This window comes from Camponotus floridanus, unplaced genomic scaffold, assembly GCF_003227725.1.
Source record: "Camponotus floridanus strain SB8 unplaced genomic scaffold, Cflo_v7.5 scaffold4, whole genome shotgun sequence".
NCBI lineage: Eukaryota > Metazoa > Arthropoda > Insecta > Hymenoptera > Formicidae > Camponotus > Camponotus floridanus.
The window spans coordinates 1,481,038-1,501,797 of NW_020229547.1; the positions used below are offsets into that span (position 1 = coordinate 1,481,038).

A 20,760-nucleotide genomic window follows, 5' to 3' on the forward strand; every position below is an offset into this window, starting at 1 on the left:
ACATTTATTAATATTTATATAATAATCACATGCATATATGACAGAATATACATATTTGGTTTTGTAATACATATTGAGATTTTTTAAATAACAATAATATGATTATTTATATGTATAATGTTTTTATATTTTTTTAATGTAATAATTATTTTTTTTATATAATTTTGCTATATATAAGATATTAGATATTCTGGCTGCAACTTTGCCTTATTACAGATCAATTCTTCAATTAACGGGAATTAACGGGATTTAACGGGATCATCAGGCCTGCTGACGATCATATCATGGTAATACAAGTGCATCCAGTATAGTAATAAAAAAATACAACCTGTTCTTCATCCTTTCACTGCATGTGCATCATACGAAGCAATACTTACGCATTTCTTTGAAAATACGTTTGAAAATATTCGCAATTCCTAAACAAATACTTGAAACGGGCGTAATAAATACTCGGAGAATCGACATGCGTCATGGGAAAATGCTCAGGCTGATCTGGCCAAGAGCCATCGCATTGGAATTCCCTTGCCATGAAGGTGTAATGCGATTCGCAAATATCACGTAAAAGTGAATAACCAAGTATCTGAGAAAGAGAAACGAAAAAAAACAAAAAAATGAAACATTCTCTATATTGTTAAATCCTAAATATAATTTCCATTATTGTATAAATAGTATTTTATATATATTGCAAAATCATAAAAATGTAAGGTTTTTATTAATAAATATTAATAATTAAATTGTTACTTTAATATAATATTATATTAATTAATTAACTGTTGCAGAGAGAAAGAGAGAGAGGGGGGGGAGAGAGAGAGAGAGAGAAAGAGAGAAAGAGACAGAAAAAGGGAGAGACAACAAATATGTAAATATTTTATATTGCGATTAAGAATTCTCTTTTACCGCATTAAATAATTGAGGACAATGTTTGATGAAACATGAAAGTAAGCGTAGACCTTGAGTTCTGTTGCTTTTCTCTCGGGTTCAACAAACTTTGTAGATAGTTATATAAAATATCATAGCATTACAAATGAAATACTTATATTATTTGTTTATCGTCCCTATCGTTTTTTAGTTAAATTAGTGTATTTCTCTTAAAATCGATAGAACAAAAATAAAAAAATATTCAAAAAATTTTTAAATATTGTATATCATAACATTGTACATTATAAAGATTTAGAAATGTTAGAAAAAATTATTTGCAATAGATATTTGATTGATTCTTTTGATGTAAATTCAAAAAATATATCTCTGATAAAAATTTTTAAAATAAAAAATTATTTAAATTTTAAAATAGAATCCAATTTCTATATTGCGAGTACAAAATTGTACATTTTATTAATAAAAAGATGTATTAAAAATTTTAATTTTTTCAGGATTAACTTATGTAAATTTTTATTGATTGCATTCATTGTGGCAATAGAAAGATTGCGATGCAATAGGAAAATGAACGTCTCGTTATCTTGGATTCTTCCTTGTCATCACATTGGCACGAGCTTGTGAACTAGATGACTAATAACGTTGCAGCAAAATGCAAAATTGATTATTCTAATAAATACTCGTCCGACTACATTCGTGGTAAAAACAAGGAAAATATCCTTCCTTAAAAAAAAGTTAATGCTATAAAACTTCAGAAAAGTAATTATTTATCTGTGCTGTGATGTTTCTTTATACTTTTGTATGTGTCATACAAAATAAAATAATTACACAAAAATACAAGAATTTCATTTACTGATAAGTAAATAACTGATAACTGCAATTTTTACTATAATCTCGTAAAACAGTAAAAAAAAACGTTGCTTTAACATCTGTTATTATTATATTATTATTAATAAACTATATTAAATTATTAATTATTAATATTAATTAATAATTCGTCGTTATTTTTATGATGTCATGTATTAATCATCATATGATTCTATTATGATTATGATCTTAAAGAATAAAATATATATATATATATTTCTGTAGGAAATTCAAAACATCTAAAAAGATATCTTTCATTGAAACTTTCAACCTGGAAATCCCAGACAGATAATGTCAGATACATGCGAAAGATGATGTTCTTTCTGAGTTAATATATTTTCGACAAAAAAACTGTTATTTGTTTTATTCTGAAACCTATATTGGATATCTTATTTACTATTATTTCTATTATTATATATTATATTTTTTGATCGTAATTTATTATCTAGTATTTATAGACGTATTATCTAGTATTTATAGATCTAATATTTATCGACTAGTTTCGTATTGAATCATACGTTAAACATATTCTATATGCAAAGTATACATATATAATGTTGCATAATATTAAAGTTATATATGCAAAATATAAGTAAATGTTATACATAACTGTTCAATGAATTGATATCGTCTAAAGTACAATGTATTAATTACGTATTATTGTGTTACTACATATACGTATTCTTATTATATAAGAAAGATTGACTTTTCTTTAGATTCAAATTACATATTTAAAAAAAATTATATCTGCTGGTCTCAGATTTTTATGTAAGCAAGATCCTTTATATTATCTTTGATTATATCATTATATTATTTTAATAGTTTTGAGAATACTAAAAACTAACTTATAATTTTACATGACGCAATCATATCGTTTTATTGCTCTTCTGCATATAATTAACTTAGTGTTCAATTTAAAATGCATATGCTCGGTTGAGTTTAATCTTGATGATTGGTCCATGTGACTGTCCAAGTAATTTTTAAAACCTTAAAACCTATCGCTTTACGTAATATATATATAACTCATAATTATAAAGCCAATCGCGAGTGACATCAAAAATTATCATAATGCAAAATTAATTTTCTGCATATATATGTATAAAACATAAAGTAATAAACTTCTATTATAATTTAATAATTATCAATATATTATTATTATTATAACCTGTTATTAAATTATTACATATTATATAATAATAATAATATTATATAATAAAACACATTAAGAGAACGTATAATCATATTTCAAAATAATTAATCTGGAAACTGACATACTTGGGAAATATACCCAGGTAGCAAGATTGATCTAAAGACATCTTAAAGACGTCTTAAAGGTCTTTAAGACGTGTATAGATTGAATAATAAATAATTTTTTTCTCAAGTATTCTGCATAATTTAACGTCTATGATGTCAAATTATGCAGAATACTTGAGAAAAAAATTTAGCTCATGTTCATGTTGACGTATCGGTGATCCCAGAAGACGGTGGGCAAAATGATAAATGCAAAGAAACATGGAGGTCATAGTAGCGGCAGTAAGGGGGATAACCAACAATTTAGTTCCTCCTGGCCGGTTCTATATAAAAGTACACGTATTAACCGAAGGAGGCATTCTCTCTTGGTCACAAGTCAAATACTATGGTCGCGCTGAATACGACTTAGCGAACAACTTGCCTGGCATCGCACAAAATTATTCGAGTTGTTTTACAAAATAATCAGAAAATAACGAAATAAAAATAGCGAAAACCGGAATACTTAATAATAATAACCGGAATAACTGGAAAAGAAGGAACCGAGTGGGGAAGAAAAGAGCCACAAAAGTAAAGAAAGAATATAAGAAGAATTAATGTGAGAGACATACGCCTACGTGAAAATATCTAAGTGGAGTATCAGTGTTTGGTTGACAAAAGAAAAAAAAGAATATAAACATATATAAGTAAAAGCATAACTATAATATCATATTTTGTTCGGCAGTGTGACGACGTAAAGCTGTTCTTTCATTGAGCTAGGAATTAAACAGGAAAACAGAAGGGAGTGACAAGGTAAGTGAGTGCCGGCATAATACGGTATTGAAGGCTATTTGTTGCGATGTACTAATAATGTATGAACTTAAAAATAGCTGTTTAGCTGTAGTGTAATATTATAGAAATAATATCAAGTATATAAGTATTTATACAAAAATATTTTTCAAAAATAGAAAAAAGAGAAGAAGATATTCGGAATAATTATATTTTTCACATGAAAACTATATATTATAATTTGTGTTTCAGATATTTTTCTAAATTAGATATTATAAAAATATATAATTTGTGCAAATTTATTTTTATATAGTTAAAACGTTTAATAAAACCATATTCAAATATAATTTTACAAAAAAATAAAATAATATAATATTTAAAATAAATAAACACAAACCTTTCTTCTTTTGCAAGTTTCTTCAAAATGGATCAAAAACGAACAAAACTCGAAAGAATTTTTTTTCTTAATTTATCGGTCCTCTACACACTCTCGAAGTTTTGACATTTAAATTGGGGATACCCTGTATATATGTTACACACACACACACACACACACACACACACACACACACACACACACACACACACACACACACACACACACACACCACACACACACACACACACACACACACACACACACCACACACACACACACACACACACACACACACACACACACACACACACACACCACACACACACACACACACACACACACACACACACACACACACACACCACACACACACACACACACACACACACACACACACACACACACACACACACACACACACACACACACACACACACACACACACACACACACACACACACACACACACACACACTTTAAATTAGTATATGTTACTTCAAATATTTTTTTAACAAAAAAAAACTTAATTTTAATAAAAAAAAATTATTACTTTCCCGAATCATGCAGGATACTTGAGAAAAAAAACAAATTTTCTGAATTCAATAATATTATTATTAATTATAATATAATTATCATTAATATTATTATTAACAGGATGTGATGAATTACATGAATAATTCATCAAGATTGTTTTGCTTCTTGTTAAATTTTGAAATATTTAAAGGATATCTTGTATTATTGAACATATTATTATTGAACATATAATTAAACGATTCGCGTATACAATATTAATATTGCATCTTCCACATCAATTGCATATTTAACGCTATATAAATGATATATGAATAATATAAAAACGCTTTCATGTAAAATCTAATCTAATCTAATATATATCACTTAGCGTTAAATATATGCAAAGAGCGATATTAGTACCGTACGCATAATTTTGACGTGTGCAATCGTGAACAATCTATCTCTGAAATTTTTTTCTTTGTCTCCATAGATTCAAGACAAGAATTCTGGTATTTTTTAAATTTTTCGTCAATAACATGGTTACGATATACTTTCATGGAAACAGCATTTCATATGAAGTTCTCCAATATATACTTTAATATAATATTGACTAATATTGATGTTTATATTCCAAGAATGCAAATAAGCTGTTCTTGTAGTAGCCAGATTAATGTTTATCTTGCAATATAAATTGTAATCATATATTTTTGTGAGAACTGTTTGAATAATTTTATGTGTGTATGTGTGTGAGGAATCGCTAATTGATTAGGCGTATAACGCAAATCTTATATAAATAGATTGAGTAATAAACATTAACATATTTCAGAATAGTAAAATCATTATTACTATTCTTGCACATCATTCTGAGAATTATTGCGCGATATAATCTTAAAACAGAGTTATATTTATCAATTTGAAATTATTATTGCTTTTTGTTCAATCATTAATACTTATTAATTATTAGTAATTTTTCGAAATATAATACTTTATAAATAAATTGATAAAGAATACGGCTCTATGTATTTAACAACATGATAATTATGAAACGAGCGATAAGAGCCTAAAAACGCGGATGGTATTGCGTATTCTTTTTTTTTTTTTTTTTTTTCAAACATTAATTGTTCGCGAAAAAAATTTTTTTTTTTTTTTTTTTTTAAGGCGTGCACAAGACATATTTATACATATATTTTACTTGGTGTATATGCCAAGATATAGATTCTCTTGGTTTGAGACTTCTATAACACCCTCTTTACCCCCCTGAAGAGATGTGGACAGGAAAAATATCGGGGTGAAGTCGCTGAATCAGGAATCGAACCCGAGTCTTTCGCTTGTCGCGCGACTGCTCTTACCACTGAACTATTCAGCCCCACACCGACACTTCTCCTGTCCGTTTTTATTAATCTATGGAAATAATGAGAACACGATCTTTTTAGCTCGGCGTATAGTTCTAAATAAATTGATAAAGAATACGGCTCTGTATTTCACAACATGATAATTATGAAACGAGCGATAAGAGCCTAAAAACGCGGATGGTATTGCGTATTTTTTTTTTTTTTTTTTTTTTTTCAAACATTAATTGTTCGCGAAAAAAATTTTTTTTTTTTTTTTTTTTTTTAAGACGTGCACAAGACATATTTATACATATATTTTACTTGGTGTATATGCCAAGATATAGATTCTCTTGGTTTGAGACTTCTATAACACCCTCTTTACCCCCCTGAAGAGATAATACTTTATATTATCGCAATTGTGTTATACATTTTACATTAAAAAATAATATAAATATCATATGGAAACAAAAATTATATATAACCCATTCTCCAATTTTGAAATTAAAATTGCAATCTTACTAGCAAATTTGCAATACAAATTAAAATTGTAGTCTTACTAGCAAATTTGCAATACATGATAAAATTGCAGTCTTACTAGCAAATTTGCAATACATGATGTATATTATATTTGAACACAAAATTATTTCGCACAACTAACATTTAATATTATAATCAAAATCTTTTTTTACAATAAAATTTGCAATTTTTTATCTTTATATACATGAGAAATTTCTCATTAAAAATTTTTGTAAATAATAAGTGTGAATTTTCTATGTATAGAACAAAGAATTTAATGTACGATAAAAGAAATTGACTTATAGAAAGATATTTCAAATAAGCTTTACTTTCTTTTTCTCTTTTTCTCAAAAAACGATATGTATGATTATACGTATTTGTAAATGTGTGTTTAATTTTTATTTGAAATTAAATTTTAGTTCGTTGCAAACCTGAGCTACTTCGAATATTTGAAAATGGGTACTTTGCAGCAGCAATCCATTTTAAAAGGTCATTCTTTCCAGTTAGGAAAGAATAAGGAAGAAGATTTAGTTCACGAGTTGTTTAGTTATACAGCAATGACTTATAAAAATCAAATTGCAACATATTACGAAGGTAAGATCAAATTGCAACATATTACGAAGGTAAGATCTTTTGTTTCTCAATATTGTTTCACAAAAAAACAGAAATTGTTAAAAAGTTATTCTAAAGTATGATTGCTATAAGTTCTATAAAAATTTCTATAAAAAGTTATATAAAAACGTGTATTCTAATTAACATTAACTGTTTTAATAATGAAATGTCTAATAATGAAATTAATGCGTTAGCAATGAAATTTAATACTACTTATTTATAAATTTTGTATATATATGGAATTTTGTATATATGGAAATCAATGATAATATTAATGTGCCTAATGATATTTTTGCAAAAGATAAAACTTTTGTATGATAAAAGAAAGAAATAATTTTGTATTATGTATTCGTTATGTTGCAAGAAGAGAGAGAGTGAATTGAGATAATTGATAATCGATAGGATAGGATATCGATAGGATTTATAGAAAAGAGAATCTCTTATTACAAAACCAATTTGACATTCATTCATCACGCAATTTATATACGCAATTTAGATTGAAATAATGTCATGTAATTCAATAAGAAAGAATGTGGTGTGAATAATTCCAAATGAGAATTATCTAATACAATTGCTTCATCGACTATCTGAACATAAATTGTAACAATAATAATAATACATATATGCAAAATTAATTTAATTGTCTATGTTAAATAATAATAATTATTAAATAACACATAATGCAAATATTGTATCAAAAGATTTAATATAAACGTGAAATTGAAAATCCTATACAGATGAGACCAATCAAGAACATGTGCTATCTTTCAAAGAATTAGATAACATTACCAATAGATTAGCACGAGCCTTGCAAAAATACGAAAAATTTGAAACAACTTCTCAATCATTGGTGGCTGTCTGCATGAAAATGTCACATCGCCTTCCAACTGTATTACTTGGTATACTTAAGGCAGGAATGGCCTACCTACCTTTGGATGCAGAATTTCCGATTTCCAGAACAAAATACATTCTCGAAGAAGCACAACCGTTGATAGTGTTGATCGAAGAAGGAGGTAAATTATTTTACTTTTTTACGTTACTTTCTTTAGATTCCATAAAAGTCCTAAATAAATATTATTAAAGAATTATTATTCGATTTTTTTAAACTTGATTTTATTAACAGTAATAAACTTTTAATTCTATTTTTCTTAATTATCCATCTTTTGCTTTATTCTTAATTCAAATTCGATTCCTTTCTATGGAGTTTTAATTCTAATTTTTTTTAAAAGCACAAATAAAATAATTAAACGAACTCATTAATTAATTTGTAAGACCACATTCTAATAAGAGAAAGACAAAGAAAATATTTGATTAATCTTAAATGATATGTATATATATATATAGTTCATATATATATATATATACCTTTCGCGCAAAATCATATATTCACGTGACATTATTTGGAAATTATATAGACCATTTCAAAGTATACGTAATTTGTAAAAGAACATATATATTTTATTATTTAGTTGACATAAACTGCACGCGAAAAGCCTTCGAGTTTTTGTTTTTTTATTGTGTGTGTGTGTGTGTGTGTGTGTGTGTGTGTGTGTGTGTGTGTGTGTGTGTGTGTATGTGTAATTCCAATTTGATATAATTCGAAATAATAAATTTCAAAGAATTAATATTTTCTGCGTAAGATTAATTTGGTTTTCCTCATACAATTAGATAAAAATATTTCGTTTTTAGCGAATTTATCAATTTACGAGAAAGCTTCAATTGTGACATATGAACAGCTTCTGAAAGAAGCTGGGGAAGAACAAGAAGATACATTAAAAACCAAAAAATACTCAAACCAACTTGCTATCGTTCTTTATACTTCCGGAAGTACAGGAGATCCAAAAGGTAACATCACATTTGTATTAATTATACAATACGCGTTATAAAAAAAATTTATATAAAAGAACTTATGTATTAGCACTAATATAATTATTTTTCATAAAATACAAAATTACATGTGTATATACATAATTATTTTCTCATCGCAAACTGATTCGTGAACATTCTTAAGATGCTATAAATATTACATGACATAGTTTCACAGCATTATGATATATGGCAAATAAAAAAAACTGTCATTAAATTATTATTTTTCTTACAAAAAATCAATTCTCTATTCAGATGCAAAAAAGTACATGCATCGTTGCACTTTTATAGCTATAATAATTGAAATAAAATCTGCGATATAAAGTCTGATTGCATTATATGTATGATGTATTAAATATGTTCATAATTATGAAACATACTCAGATTTTTATGAAACCATGACCTTACCTAATTCACATCTCACTTGATCATATCATGTAATAATCTTTTTAAAGGTGTGCTTATACCGCATGCTACTTTACTAAATCGTTTACAATGGCAATGGAGGGAGCTTCCATATGTTAATAATGAAGAACGATGCGTCTTTAAGACTGCTCTCACATTCGTCGATAGTGTTCCGGAGATTTGGGGACCCCTTCTACAGGGACGTACACTAGTAATTGTGCCAAAAAACGTGACGAAAGATCCGGAGAGATTCGTACCACTCTTAGAGAAGCATCAAGTAACTTTCAAAATTTACTAATTTATTGCGTAATAATTGCAACAGTATAGAGTGTTTTATAATAAGTGTAAAAAACTTTGATACATAATTTGTGAGATTATTATAAATAAAAATGAATTATTATAGTTCTCTTATAAGTAGATACAGAATTACAAAAAGAATAAAATTATATTTATTATATAATTTTAATATATTTATTATAATTATAACAAAAAATCTGTCACACATAAAAATCTGATTGAACAAGCACTTACATACATATACATTTTGAAAATGTATAATATAAAAACAAAGTAAATTTATTATTATATTATATTATTAAATTTATTATTATTACAATATATTATTTTTCCAAAGATTATATATTATGAATTTATTATAAAGTTAAAAATTTTTCTCTTATATAAATATACAATCTTTTATACATAAAAAAATAATACAATTTATATTTTTATGTATTTTTTATTAAAATCAATCTCACTAACATGTCAAAGAGTTTTACATTTTAGCAAATTTTTTATTAGAAATTATCTTATGTAAAAAAAATTCTTAATATAAATTAAATTGAATATTGTTATTTTATAAGACGGTTTTGTGTATATATATATATATATATATATATATATAGTTCGTCTATATTTTAAAAGAAATAATCGTACAGAAAATTTATTTTTATAATATGATAATAATATTAATAAACTTGTAATTAGCGTACTATTTACTCTAATAATTTGGAAATGAATTGAATAAATCAAATTATAAAATAATAAAAAAATATATTTTTAATCAAAAACAATTTAAAATCTTACAAAGTTTATGATATATTTTAAATTTATGCGCGCATGATATAATTCATGGAACACGAAATATCATCTATGTTTCAGGTACAACGCTTAGTTCTTGTGCCATCATTATTGCATTCATTACTCATGTATTTGGGTCTACGAGTGAGTATACAACTCCATTCTACGCATTTATTTTTTTGTTAAGAGATAAAGTAACATTATATATAAATTTCTTGGAATTTTAATTTTGGTTTTATGCAACATTCTATAAGAGGTAAAGATTAATATTTTTTCTTTAATCCTTGATTATTAAAATAAATAGGATCTTTAACTCGCGATAGTAATCATAGGTTTCTGCATGTGAAATATAAATAAGTATAATCTACAATGTACAGTACGCAACGCAAGAACGTTACCTACTTTTTCTCTTAGAGGTAAGGCAAAAATTCCATATAACCTTGTACTCTTGGCATTTCAACAAGACAGTTTTACTTCAGAAACACATGTTCAACAAGTTTATTCGCGATAGTCATATTTCAATAATTTACAGAATATGTTTGTATGAAACAAAATATAATTGAATCAAAGTCTGTTTACAAATCGATGACTTTTAAATCAAAGTGATGAATGTGATATTTGATCGTAATCTTTGTAATTAAGAAAAAATTTTTCATTAATCAATGCTTCTATAAACATTAAATTACATGTAGATTAAACTAATGTTTCTAAGTCTCTAGCAAAAAAACGCGCAATTATCTATTATCACTTTGCACAAATTTATTATTATTTAAAAAATAAAGTAGATAATTTTATAATTAAGCTTTATAATCTATATTTTTCGCGTCTTGTTAAAATGTAGTATGATTTCTATATAATATAATACATTAATTATCGAAACATCTGAGTTATTATATAATTTATAAAACAAAAATAATCCTGTACGTCTACGAAACCTGATTTTAATTATAACATATGATCTCTATTGTTACTTCGCGCAGAATAATGACAATGTTCTCGATCACTTGAGACTCTGGATCTGTTCAGGAGAAACTTTATCGGTTGCGTTGGCCGATCAGTTTTTTGCTACATTTAGCAACAAAGATAAGATATTGGCTAATTTCTACGGCAGCACAGAGGTTATGGGTGACGTCACGTATTACCTTTTAAGCAACCGCGCACAATTACAAGGAATGGAGAAAGTGCCAATAGGTATAATTTTTATCTATCGAATATGATTTAAGAATTGATGTTATTGATTATAATTAATTTTATAATTAATTAATTTTGTCAAATTAATGAAAAAATAAATGACAATGACTTGATATCATTCTAATATCTGAAATTCTAGTAAACTGATGAAATGTAGCTAATAAAAAAATCGTAAAAAATTATTACTGACAACATCTATATCGCTCAACGGACTTTTGTTATAGGAAGGCCAATCGATAATTGCATAATTTATCTTGTGAACAAGGACATGCAATTGATCCCTCAGGGAGAAGTCGGTGAGCTAATCGTGGCAGGAAGGAATCTTGCCGCAGGTTATATACATGAACGAGACACACATAAATTTTTGGACAATCCTTACGCTATTGAACTAGATGAAAAAATAAAAAAACGTAATAATATCAAATACTAATCTATATTAAACTTGAAGAATTTACTGTATCTTACAAATATTCCCATTTGTAATCTCTTTCGCAAAAAGAAGCGATAATCAAAATATCTTATTATATTGTATTATATTTCTTTGGTATACACTTCAAATAAATATGCTGATTCATTTGTAGAATATCCAAAGATTTTTCGTACTGGCGATTATGCTAAAATCGTCAAAGGTTCGATAATTTACGAAGGGCGAATGGATTCGCAGATTAAGATTAGAGGTCATCGCGTTGATCTTACAGAAATCGAGAAAATAATCGCCAGGCTATCTGGTATCGATAAGGTCGTAATTCTTTGTCATAAGCCTGGTGAACTGTCACAGGTAAATATATAGCGTATATACGCGTAAAGTAAAATAAAATGTTTTAAAACTTGTTTTATATTATTCCTATATCTAAACATATTCTGATATCTAAACATTTAAAAATTAAAGTCTTCTCTAATCATTTTACATATAAAATTAATTTTTAATATTTCTGTTCGCACATATCATTTTGAATATTAGAAAAACTTTTTAAATATAACTTTATAAATATAGATTTTCCACCAAATAGTATACACAATTTTACGAAATCTAAACATTTTTCCCTAAGGAAAATTTTGCAATATTTTAGAAAAAATATGCATTGTCTCTCATTGAGAAAAAACTAATCAATTTCTTAACATTAAGCTTATATTTTGCATTTTCTTTCAGGCGCTAATAGCTTTTGTTACCATCGTTGATGATACGACTGTATCTAGCTCGGAAATTGAAAGCTTCCTCCAAAGAACGTTACCGCCATACATGTTACCACAAATATTTATTATTGACCATATACCTCTTTTAATCAATGGAAAAACGGATCGACAGACATTGCTAAAGCAATATGAATCATTTTGCCCTAATAATGGTATGTCGAATTAATGATAGATATCACATTTTGTCAAACAAAATATTATATGTGTATCATATATCTCCTTAATCACTTTTGTAAATAATCAATATATTAATTACGTATGTAATTGATCAATATATTAATTACATACATAATTGATCAATATCAAGAGACACGGTAGAGTCGCATCAAGTTTATGCACTAATTGTATTCAACTATCATATTGTCTACAAAAGTAGTGACATAAAAAAATTACGCCAACTAAGAATAAAAATTTATTCTTAGTTGGCAATATTTTTATATATTACTATTTTTGTAGACAATATGACAATTGGATACAATTAATGCATGAACTTGGCGCCTTTTTTTATCTTTTTTTAAAAAGATAAGTTTTTGGGGATATTAATTACATTAACATATTTACAAGTATTTAAATTTTTAGATGTAAAAACAGAGATATTACAAAAAAATTATCTATATATATACACATATATAGAAGTTCATCATGAAATCATATTACTAATGTATTGAAAACCGGTTCTCCGAGATTTTTCACTCCAAAGATATTCTTCATTCTATTTTGGCATCATATTAGTATGTAGATTTCTTGTAAGAGATTAGAATAATATTTTTAATCTCTCTTATAATATAAATTGCAATAACTAGATGAAAAATAGAATAATGACTTAAAAAGACAATATAGAATAAAAAAATTCACTTTATATCTTTCATTAAGTAATTAAATTTCATACGTTATTTCAACAAATGCAAAATAATTATGCTTACATTAAAATTAAAGAAAGTTTTTTTCTCTTAAAAAAATTATAATACAAGCATAATACACATCTTTATAAGAAAGAGTTATTTAGTTTTTACCTTATAAATTTCTAATTAATATAACTTAATGCATTTCATGTATGTATATTTCTACGGTTATACCAATTGTTAATTATTTCTCGTAAATAAATGATATATTAATTATAATTTAGAATGAAAAGCAAGATAAATGAAAAAATTTCAAACTTTTAAGTTTTATAATTCTTATTTTCTCAAAGTTTAAAAACTTGAATACCAAGAATGAATTATCTTTCGATTTTTTAAATAAGTAAATAAAAAATCATTTTAAAATCTATTTGTTTAATGGAGACTATTATTAGCTAACATATATTAAACTTATGGAAAATTTTACTCTACAGAAAACGACATTGCTACGAATTGCGATTACAGTGGTGTGTCAGATCAAGATCTTACAAAAGCTCGAGTTCTTTTTCGGACTGTCGCATCCATAATAGGACGTAATGGTCGTACACTAGTAACCTCGCATGCAAATTTCTACGAACTCGGAGGAAATTCCTTAAATTCCATTTACACTATAACCAAGTTAAGGGACCAGGGTTATCAGATTGGTATCACGGATTTTATTACAGCAAAAAATCTGGCCGAAATATTGGACCGCATGAAACTCATATCTTCTGATGAAAAACCTCTAAAGAAGATAATTGATCAAAAATCGTATATCTTTGAATTGTTAAGTGATTGTCACAAGGAGGATGCGATCGAGTAAGTATCATTCAAAATTTGTTGTCAATTTATATACACATATCTATAGCACTCTTGTGTACATGCATATATGCAAAAAGTAATAAAAATATAATAACAAATATATTTTTATATTTGCAGAATAATCACAGAGAGCTTTTATTCGAAAGCCGATTTGGAACAATGGTTAATGCCGAACATAACAAGAGCCGATTATCGAGAACTGATGGAATTAATGTGGAATCCTCTCGTGGAACATGGCTTGAGTTTTGTGATGAAATCGGCACAGAATGGCAAAATTATCGGAATTACCCTTAACTTTGATCTTCGGGACGAGCCTGAACTAATACTGACCTCTAAATTAACGATTATATTTGACTTTCTCAACTACTTGGAAGAGCCGATAAGAAATAATAAATTACCAAGAGACAAGGGTAAAATTCTTTATAATTTCATGATGGCAACATACAAGGAGTTGAATTTCGCGGAAAACGTTTTGGTGATAGGACAGATGGACGAGTATTGTTTACAATTCGCTCAACAAAAAGGATACGCCGGAATTTTTACTACAAATACTAATCCTCTCACTCAGGTAAACGATAAATTCAACAATAAATCCATAATTTTATAATTTGAATACTTAAGCTATTTATCTATATAACTCGCAATAAAACTCAAGACAGAATTCTATTTATAATTTGATATATCATTTTAATAAATGTATCCTGATATGAGATATATTGTATTTTTTATAAATTTTTTTATATTACACATAAAATGATAAATAAAATTTCGTATCAAATTTTATCTCAAATTATAGAAAATTATGAATAGAAAATAATATCATAGAATGTAATATCATATAAGAGAATTCTGTCATTATAAAATTATAAATAAAATTCTGTCTCAAGTCTTATCACGTTTGAAGCAGGCTTCATTTATTAATCTTCAGTTATTAATATAAAAAATATTGATAATTATATAGATTCAGATATAACATATTGCTGAGACAATTATTAACTTATATTTTTACGTAAACTTTATGCAGCAACTTGATACGGATGTGTATAATTATGAAACACTGTTGGTATATCAAGTGAACCAATACGAGACACCTGATGGAATTAAACCTTTCGGCAATGCCCCCGACAGTCAAGTAACAATTTGCTCATTAAAAATGATCAACTAAAAAATGTCTTTTAAATAAAAATATTAGTTCCGAGTAAAGCATCATATTTGCGATTTTTCATCAATACATTCATAATTGTTAATAATTCATTAATTCATAGTAAGGCGTCACATATCTTCATTCTTTCATATCATTTTTTTTATTTTCCAAATACCAGCAAACAATATGTCGCAAATAATAATCGCATAATTGAACTACTATTTATATTATTTGTCATGAGCATAATGCAATTGTTATTCCTTCAGTATTATTTCATTTTCATGATAAAAAAAAAATTTTTATTTATCATATTCATCTGTATAAAAAATGTAGTAATTTTACAGCTTATTTATAAGATTTTTGTCGAAAAGTAATTATAGAAAATTTATAATTAAGTTATTGTAATTATGTTAATTATGTTACCTGATCTTTAATATTAAGAATCGTACATTTCGATAAAAATATATATTTTAAAATCACATCAAAATGACATTAGAATGATTATTTTTGTTATTTAGGTAGTTAGTTATTAGTATTAATAGTATTAATATAATTTGTAATTATTATTATTATATACGTTTCATCACAATAATTAAACAGTTAAAGCAAAGATTGTTACATAAATATTTAACTAACTATATGTATCGATTGAACTTAATTGTTATAATATTAAGCGCATTTCATAAAAATTGTTCTATAAAATTTTTTTAACATGGAATGTTTTTGCACATATATTTGTGTAATATAAAACTTATTTATATTTGTAATATAGAAATAAAATAATAATTTGAATAAACTGCTAAATTGCTAAATATGATATATGCATTATTTAGTTATATTCATTATTCATGAGAGATTTTTTATTATTTTAAGTCACTATTAAATAATATATATATAAATGTGTTATATGTAAATAAATAATACTTATGTATTAATAATAATACAGATTGTTTTTATTCATATATAACAATTTTATATTATCTAATACTCTCCAATATTTTAAAGCTAATTTAATTTTTGTTTTTTATTAATATTTAATATTTTTCGAATATAAAGTTTTTTAAAAAATCAAATTAAATTTAAAATTATGAAGCAAAATAGAGTAAAGAATCTCTCACGATTATAATTGAACAATACATGTATCATAGAGTTAGTAAATTGTAACAAATTTTTTATTTAATGTATTCTTTCGTTTTTTTAATTATTACTTCGTTTATGTGAAATGAAAACGATATCCATCCGTGTAGCAATTTCACAATAATGAATTGATAATAAATTCTTTTAGTTTGTTTCTAAAAATTGTGTATTAGACACGATTTAGCAATTTATTCAAATTATTATTTTAATTCTTTATATTTTAACTGCTGAGACTAATTTTAACAAGTTTCCTGACAATAAATTTTGTTTGAACGAAAATGTGAAGATACTAATAACTTTCTTTTTGCATTAAAAAGAAATATATATTGCAAAGTATATATCTATTTTAAATAAAACATTAAATTCAGGAAATATGCGTACAGATTCCTATTCTCCCTTCCACCTTCCATACTAACTGCAGCTGACAGAAAGGTGTCATGTCGACTATTTAAGCATAACCTCAATTTCTATTTATGTGAGATATACATATTAATTAAAGAACCGTGTTAGATTTTAATACCGACAAAATAAAAAAAGAAAAACATATGTATAAAATATAGCTGACTTATTTCGACAATTTGCTATTAGATTGATAAGTATTTATAACAATGCAAATATAGAATTATTTTATTAAAAGAAAATATAATAATTTCACACATTACCAAAGCATAAAGAAGAATAAGTACTTTAATATCTTGTTTTGAACAGTGTTATTATTGTTGATTAAAATCCTTGTTAAAAAGAATCCTAAATGGCACCGTTAACGGATTTACTTTCTTGTAGTATAATAGGTATAGCATAGCTTTCTATAATAAAAGTAGAAAATAATAAAAATATATAAGTTAATTATTTTCATTATCAAATATTTACGTTATTTAGTATGCTTAAACAAGAGTAAAAATTTTAGAAAAAGATTGCAATGGAGATATCTTGTGGACATGGTCATACCCTGCAGTAACGGAATCTCAGAAGACTGTAGTTACAAGAAAATGCAATATGAAATTAGAACATAGTTCTCCTCATGTATTTGTGTGTGCAAGACATGGTCATGATTGGTTTTATATACATTGCAGTGAAGTATTCGACTCGGATAAATTACCAAAAGTAAGTATCTAAAAGTTTTTATCTTTCTCATCAAAAAAAGTATTTTATCATACAGTTAAAAATTTTCATATCTTATTTTCAAAATTGTTTCAGGTAAAACAGTTTGCATTGGTTCTTTTTGCAAAGGATTTTAATCCACAAAAGTATGAAGTGCTGTCACGAGTTCTTAGTAAAATGTATTGCAAAACAGGAAAACCAACAGAGATTCTACAATTATATCTTTCTGTATTTACAAAAGGGTCATGTTCGACTCAGGAGAATGGAACATTTGTCTCTGATGATTTTAATACTCATCGATTTGCAGCTAGTACCAATGTCAAAGAATTGATTAAAACATTTGAATTAGAAACAATTTTGATTTATACTGCTCTCTTATTGAAGAAAAAGATTATTATATATCATCATAGCTTAGAGCAACTTCTTAAATGGATAAGAACATTTCCTGCATTAATGAAACATAGAAAAGTGACTGATAATCTTTTTCCTTGGATTGATTTAGTAAATGATGAATTAATTGAATTAAAGGTATGTAAGTATTCTATAAAAATTATCTCTGATAGTAAGAAAATATAAATTAATAATTTTATTTCTAAATGGACTGCATGAGTCGATATCAATGTCAATTTTTATTTATTATTATTATATAGTAACATTATTATTATATAATAACATTAATTAGCAACTATATTTATACAATTAATAGACACTATTATATTATATTGTTGTATAATTATTATTTTTGTTGCATATAGAGATATTCATATTATGTAGCAGGCTGCAGTAATAGCTCAATATCATCAAGAACAGACCTATATGACTTACTCGTAAACATTCCTGCTCGAGAAATTACTGTAGCATCGCACGCAAAAGGTAATAAAAAAAATTCTAAAAATTATTTTTATTTCTCTTAAATAAATAAAACAAATGTAAATATTTTTTCTAATAATTTGACTAATCATTATTTTACTTATTTTAGAAAGTCTTACAATGACAAAAACTCACAAAGAAATAGCCTTATTTATGGTTCAACTATGCGAAAATCAAAACTACACAGAGGCACAAATTATTTCTGAGATAAGTGATAAAACGAAAGATCTTTTAAATCAATTAATTTCGTTAGCAACAGTTCAAGCTCCAGATGGCAGAAAGATGATTTCTATTGAGATATTTAAAGAGAAAAACTTTGCACCGGCTGTAGAAAGTTTTCTTATTAATTTAGCTATTGCCGAAAATCTTTTTATGTTATAATAATGTATAAATCAAAATGTGTAAATATGTTAAGACACAGTAAATAATAATAAGAATAAGATACAAGATGTATTAAGCGTATTGATATCTTTTTATATCTTAATTTTGCATTAAATAAAATTTTATCAATACAATATGATAAATTATCATCATCAAATTGTACTAACGTTTCATTCTATTTTTCGATATCTTATTCTTATTGATATTATGTGCTTGACTTTCATTATTATATTATCATGTTTTTAAAAAGTATTTATATACAAAAGTAAGATTTCAAAAATATTTATATACAACTTAAAAAGATAATATAAATAAATTTCTTTATGCTGAGTATGTAAAAAATGTAATGTATATTTTTTTGTACACATGTATTATGTGTTTTATTATTTTGTTGTATTATTTAATACTTGTTTTATTAAATATTTTGATAACATAAAAAATCTAAACATTAAAATAATAAAATTAGAATTCATATGCAATTTTAAATTTGTTGCACTGCGATCATACAGTATTTAAAACAAGATATATTTTATAATTATTTCATTGCATGCATTCTCAACGAAAATTTTTAAACAATGATAATCACAAAAAAATGGAACAAACTCGACTTAATGATTTGCTTTGACGAATTTTATGATTGATGGTTCGAAATCTAAAATTCATTAAAGCAATCAGTCTTACTAATCTTTTAATTATTAAAACAATGTTACGCTTTGAAAAATACTGAAATAGCGAAAATTAATTACAAAAATTCAATGTTACAGAAATCAAATTTAAGATTGCATAAATAGTTACACAAAATAAATTTCATATAGTTAATTACCAAACAATAATGTATACATACTTGATGATTATTGCAATTGTGACGATGCATTTTGACGATGAAATAAGTTATACAAAAATGGTTCCGGAATCGTAGAAGTTGATAATGAAATCACAATGTTCATATATAACAGCGATTGTACGACAAGTGTTTGATACTTCACAAAGCACTTCGCGATAACTTCTTCGGCAAGATTCACTTTTAGATAACAATTAATCAACAATTAACAGAAATATAAAAACGAACGATTTGAACGCGCGATTCGATGATGCGACCAATTTGAAATCTATCGAAAACAAATTGCGATTCTCGAAGTATCGAATTCGCCGAATGATTGGTCGTGTTCAGTAGAGCAACTGCTGAAACTGATAGCGTTTTCGAATGGTCAGTTCGACCTGGTCCGGGGTAGTTTACTAGACGTCATTGACCAATCACAGCCATTCCTCTGAAGAATGTAACCATATATTCTTCAGAAGAATGGCTGTGATTGGTTAATGACGTCTAGTTAACTATGGTATGGTTACATTCTTCGAAAGAATGACTGTGATTGGTCAATGATGTTTAGTAAACTATCCCGGGTCGGATCAAACCCGACCACTCGAAAACGCCATTAGCTTGCTAACTTCTAGTCATTTGCGAAACTACGTAACAATAAATGTAACCTGCGAATGATCGCTGTGTGTGACATGCGATTACACAATTTTTTAAAAACGTGAGAACCTCTCATCGTCAGATGCGGTTTGTCTCAATCGTTATACAAG

General features: G+C 26.1%; 2 protein-coding genes across 4 annotated transcripts; both read left to right on the top strand.

Annotated features, from left to right (window-relative positions):
• Positions 1-3,329: 3,329 nt before the first annotated feature.
• On the top strand, positions 3,330-15,966 carry LOC105253035 (mycosubtilin synthase subunit C). 2 transcript variants are annotated; one of them, XM_025411558.1, is made up of 14 exons: positions 3,330-3,619; positions 3,713-3,780; positions 6,915-7,089; positions 7,845-8,120; positions 8,797-8,952; positions 9,429-9,655; positions 10,540-10,602; positions 11,439-11,649; positions 11,874-12,059; positions 12,231-12,427; positions 12,800-12,995; positions 14,177-14,540; positions 14,661-15,111; positions 15,568-15,966. In XM_025411558.1, the coding sequence occupies exons 3-14, from the start codon at positions 6,951-6,953 to the stop codon at positions 15,706-15,708; spliced, it is 2,607 nt and encodes an 868-aa protein (XP_025267343.1). In that variant the 5' UTR covers positions 3,330-3,619; positions 3,713-3,780; positions 6,915-6,950; the 3' UTR covers positions 15,709-15,966. The 2 variants fall into 2 exon arrangements, with proteins under 2 accessions (XP_025267343.1, XP_025267344.1); XM_025411559.1 differs by lacking the exons at positions 3,330-3,619; positions 3,713-3,780 and having other exon boundaries at positions 7,081-7,118; positions 15,568-15,750.
• Positions 15,967-17,253: 1,287 nt separating this feature from the next.
• On the top strand, positions 17,254-19,333 carry LOC105253034 (protein FAM45A). 2 transcript variants are annotated; one of them, XM_011260783.3, is made up of 5 exons: positions 17,254-17,299; positions 17,732-17,928; positions 18,022-18,453; positions 18,681-18,798; positions 18,905-19,332. In XM_011260783.3, the coding sequence occupies exons 2-5, from the start codon at positions 17,821-17,823 to the stop codon at positions 19,174-19,176; spliced, it is 930 nt and encodes a 309-aa protein (XP_011259085.1). In that variant the 5' UTR covers positions 17,254-17,299; positions 17,732-17,820; the 3' UTR covers positions 19,177-19,332. The 2 variants fall into 2 exon arrangements, with proteins under 2 accessions (XP_011259085.1, XP_011259084.1); XM_011260782.3 differs by lacking the exon at positions 17,254-17,299 and adding an exon at positions 17,371-17,615 and having other exon boundaries at positions 18,905-19,333.
• Positions 19,334-20,760: the final 1,427 nt, after the last annotated feature.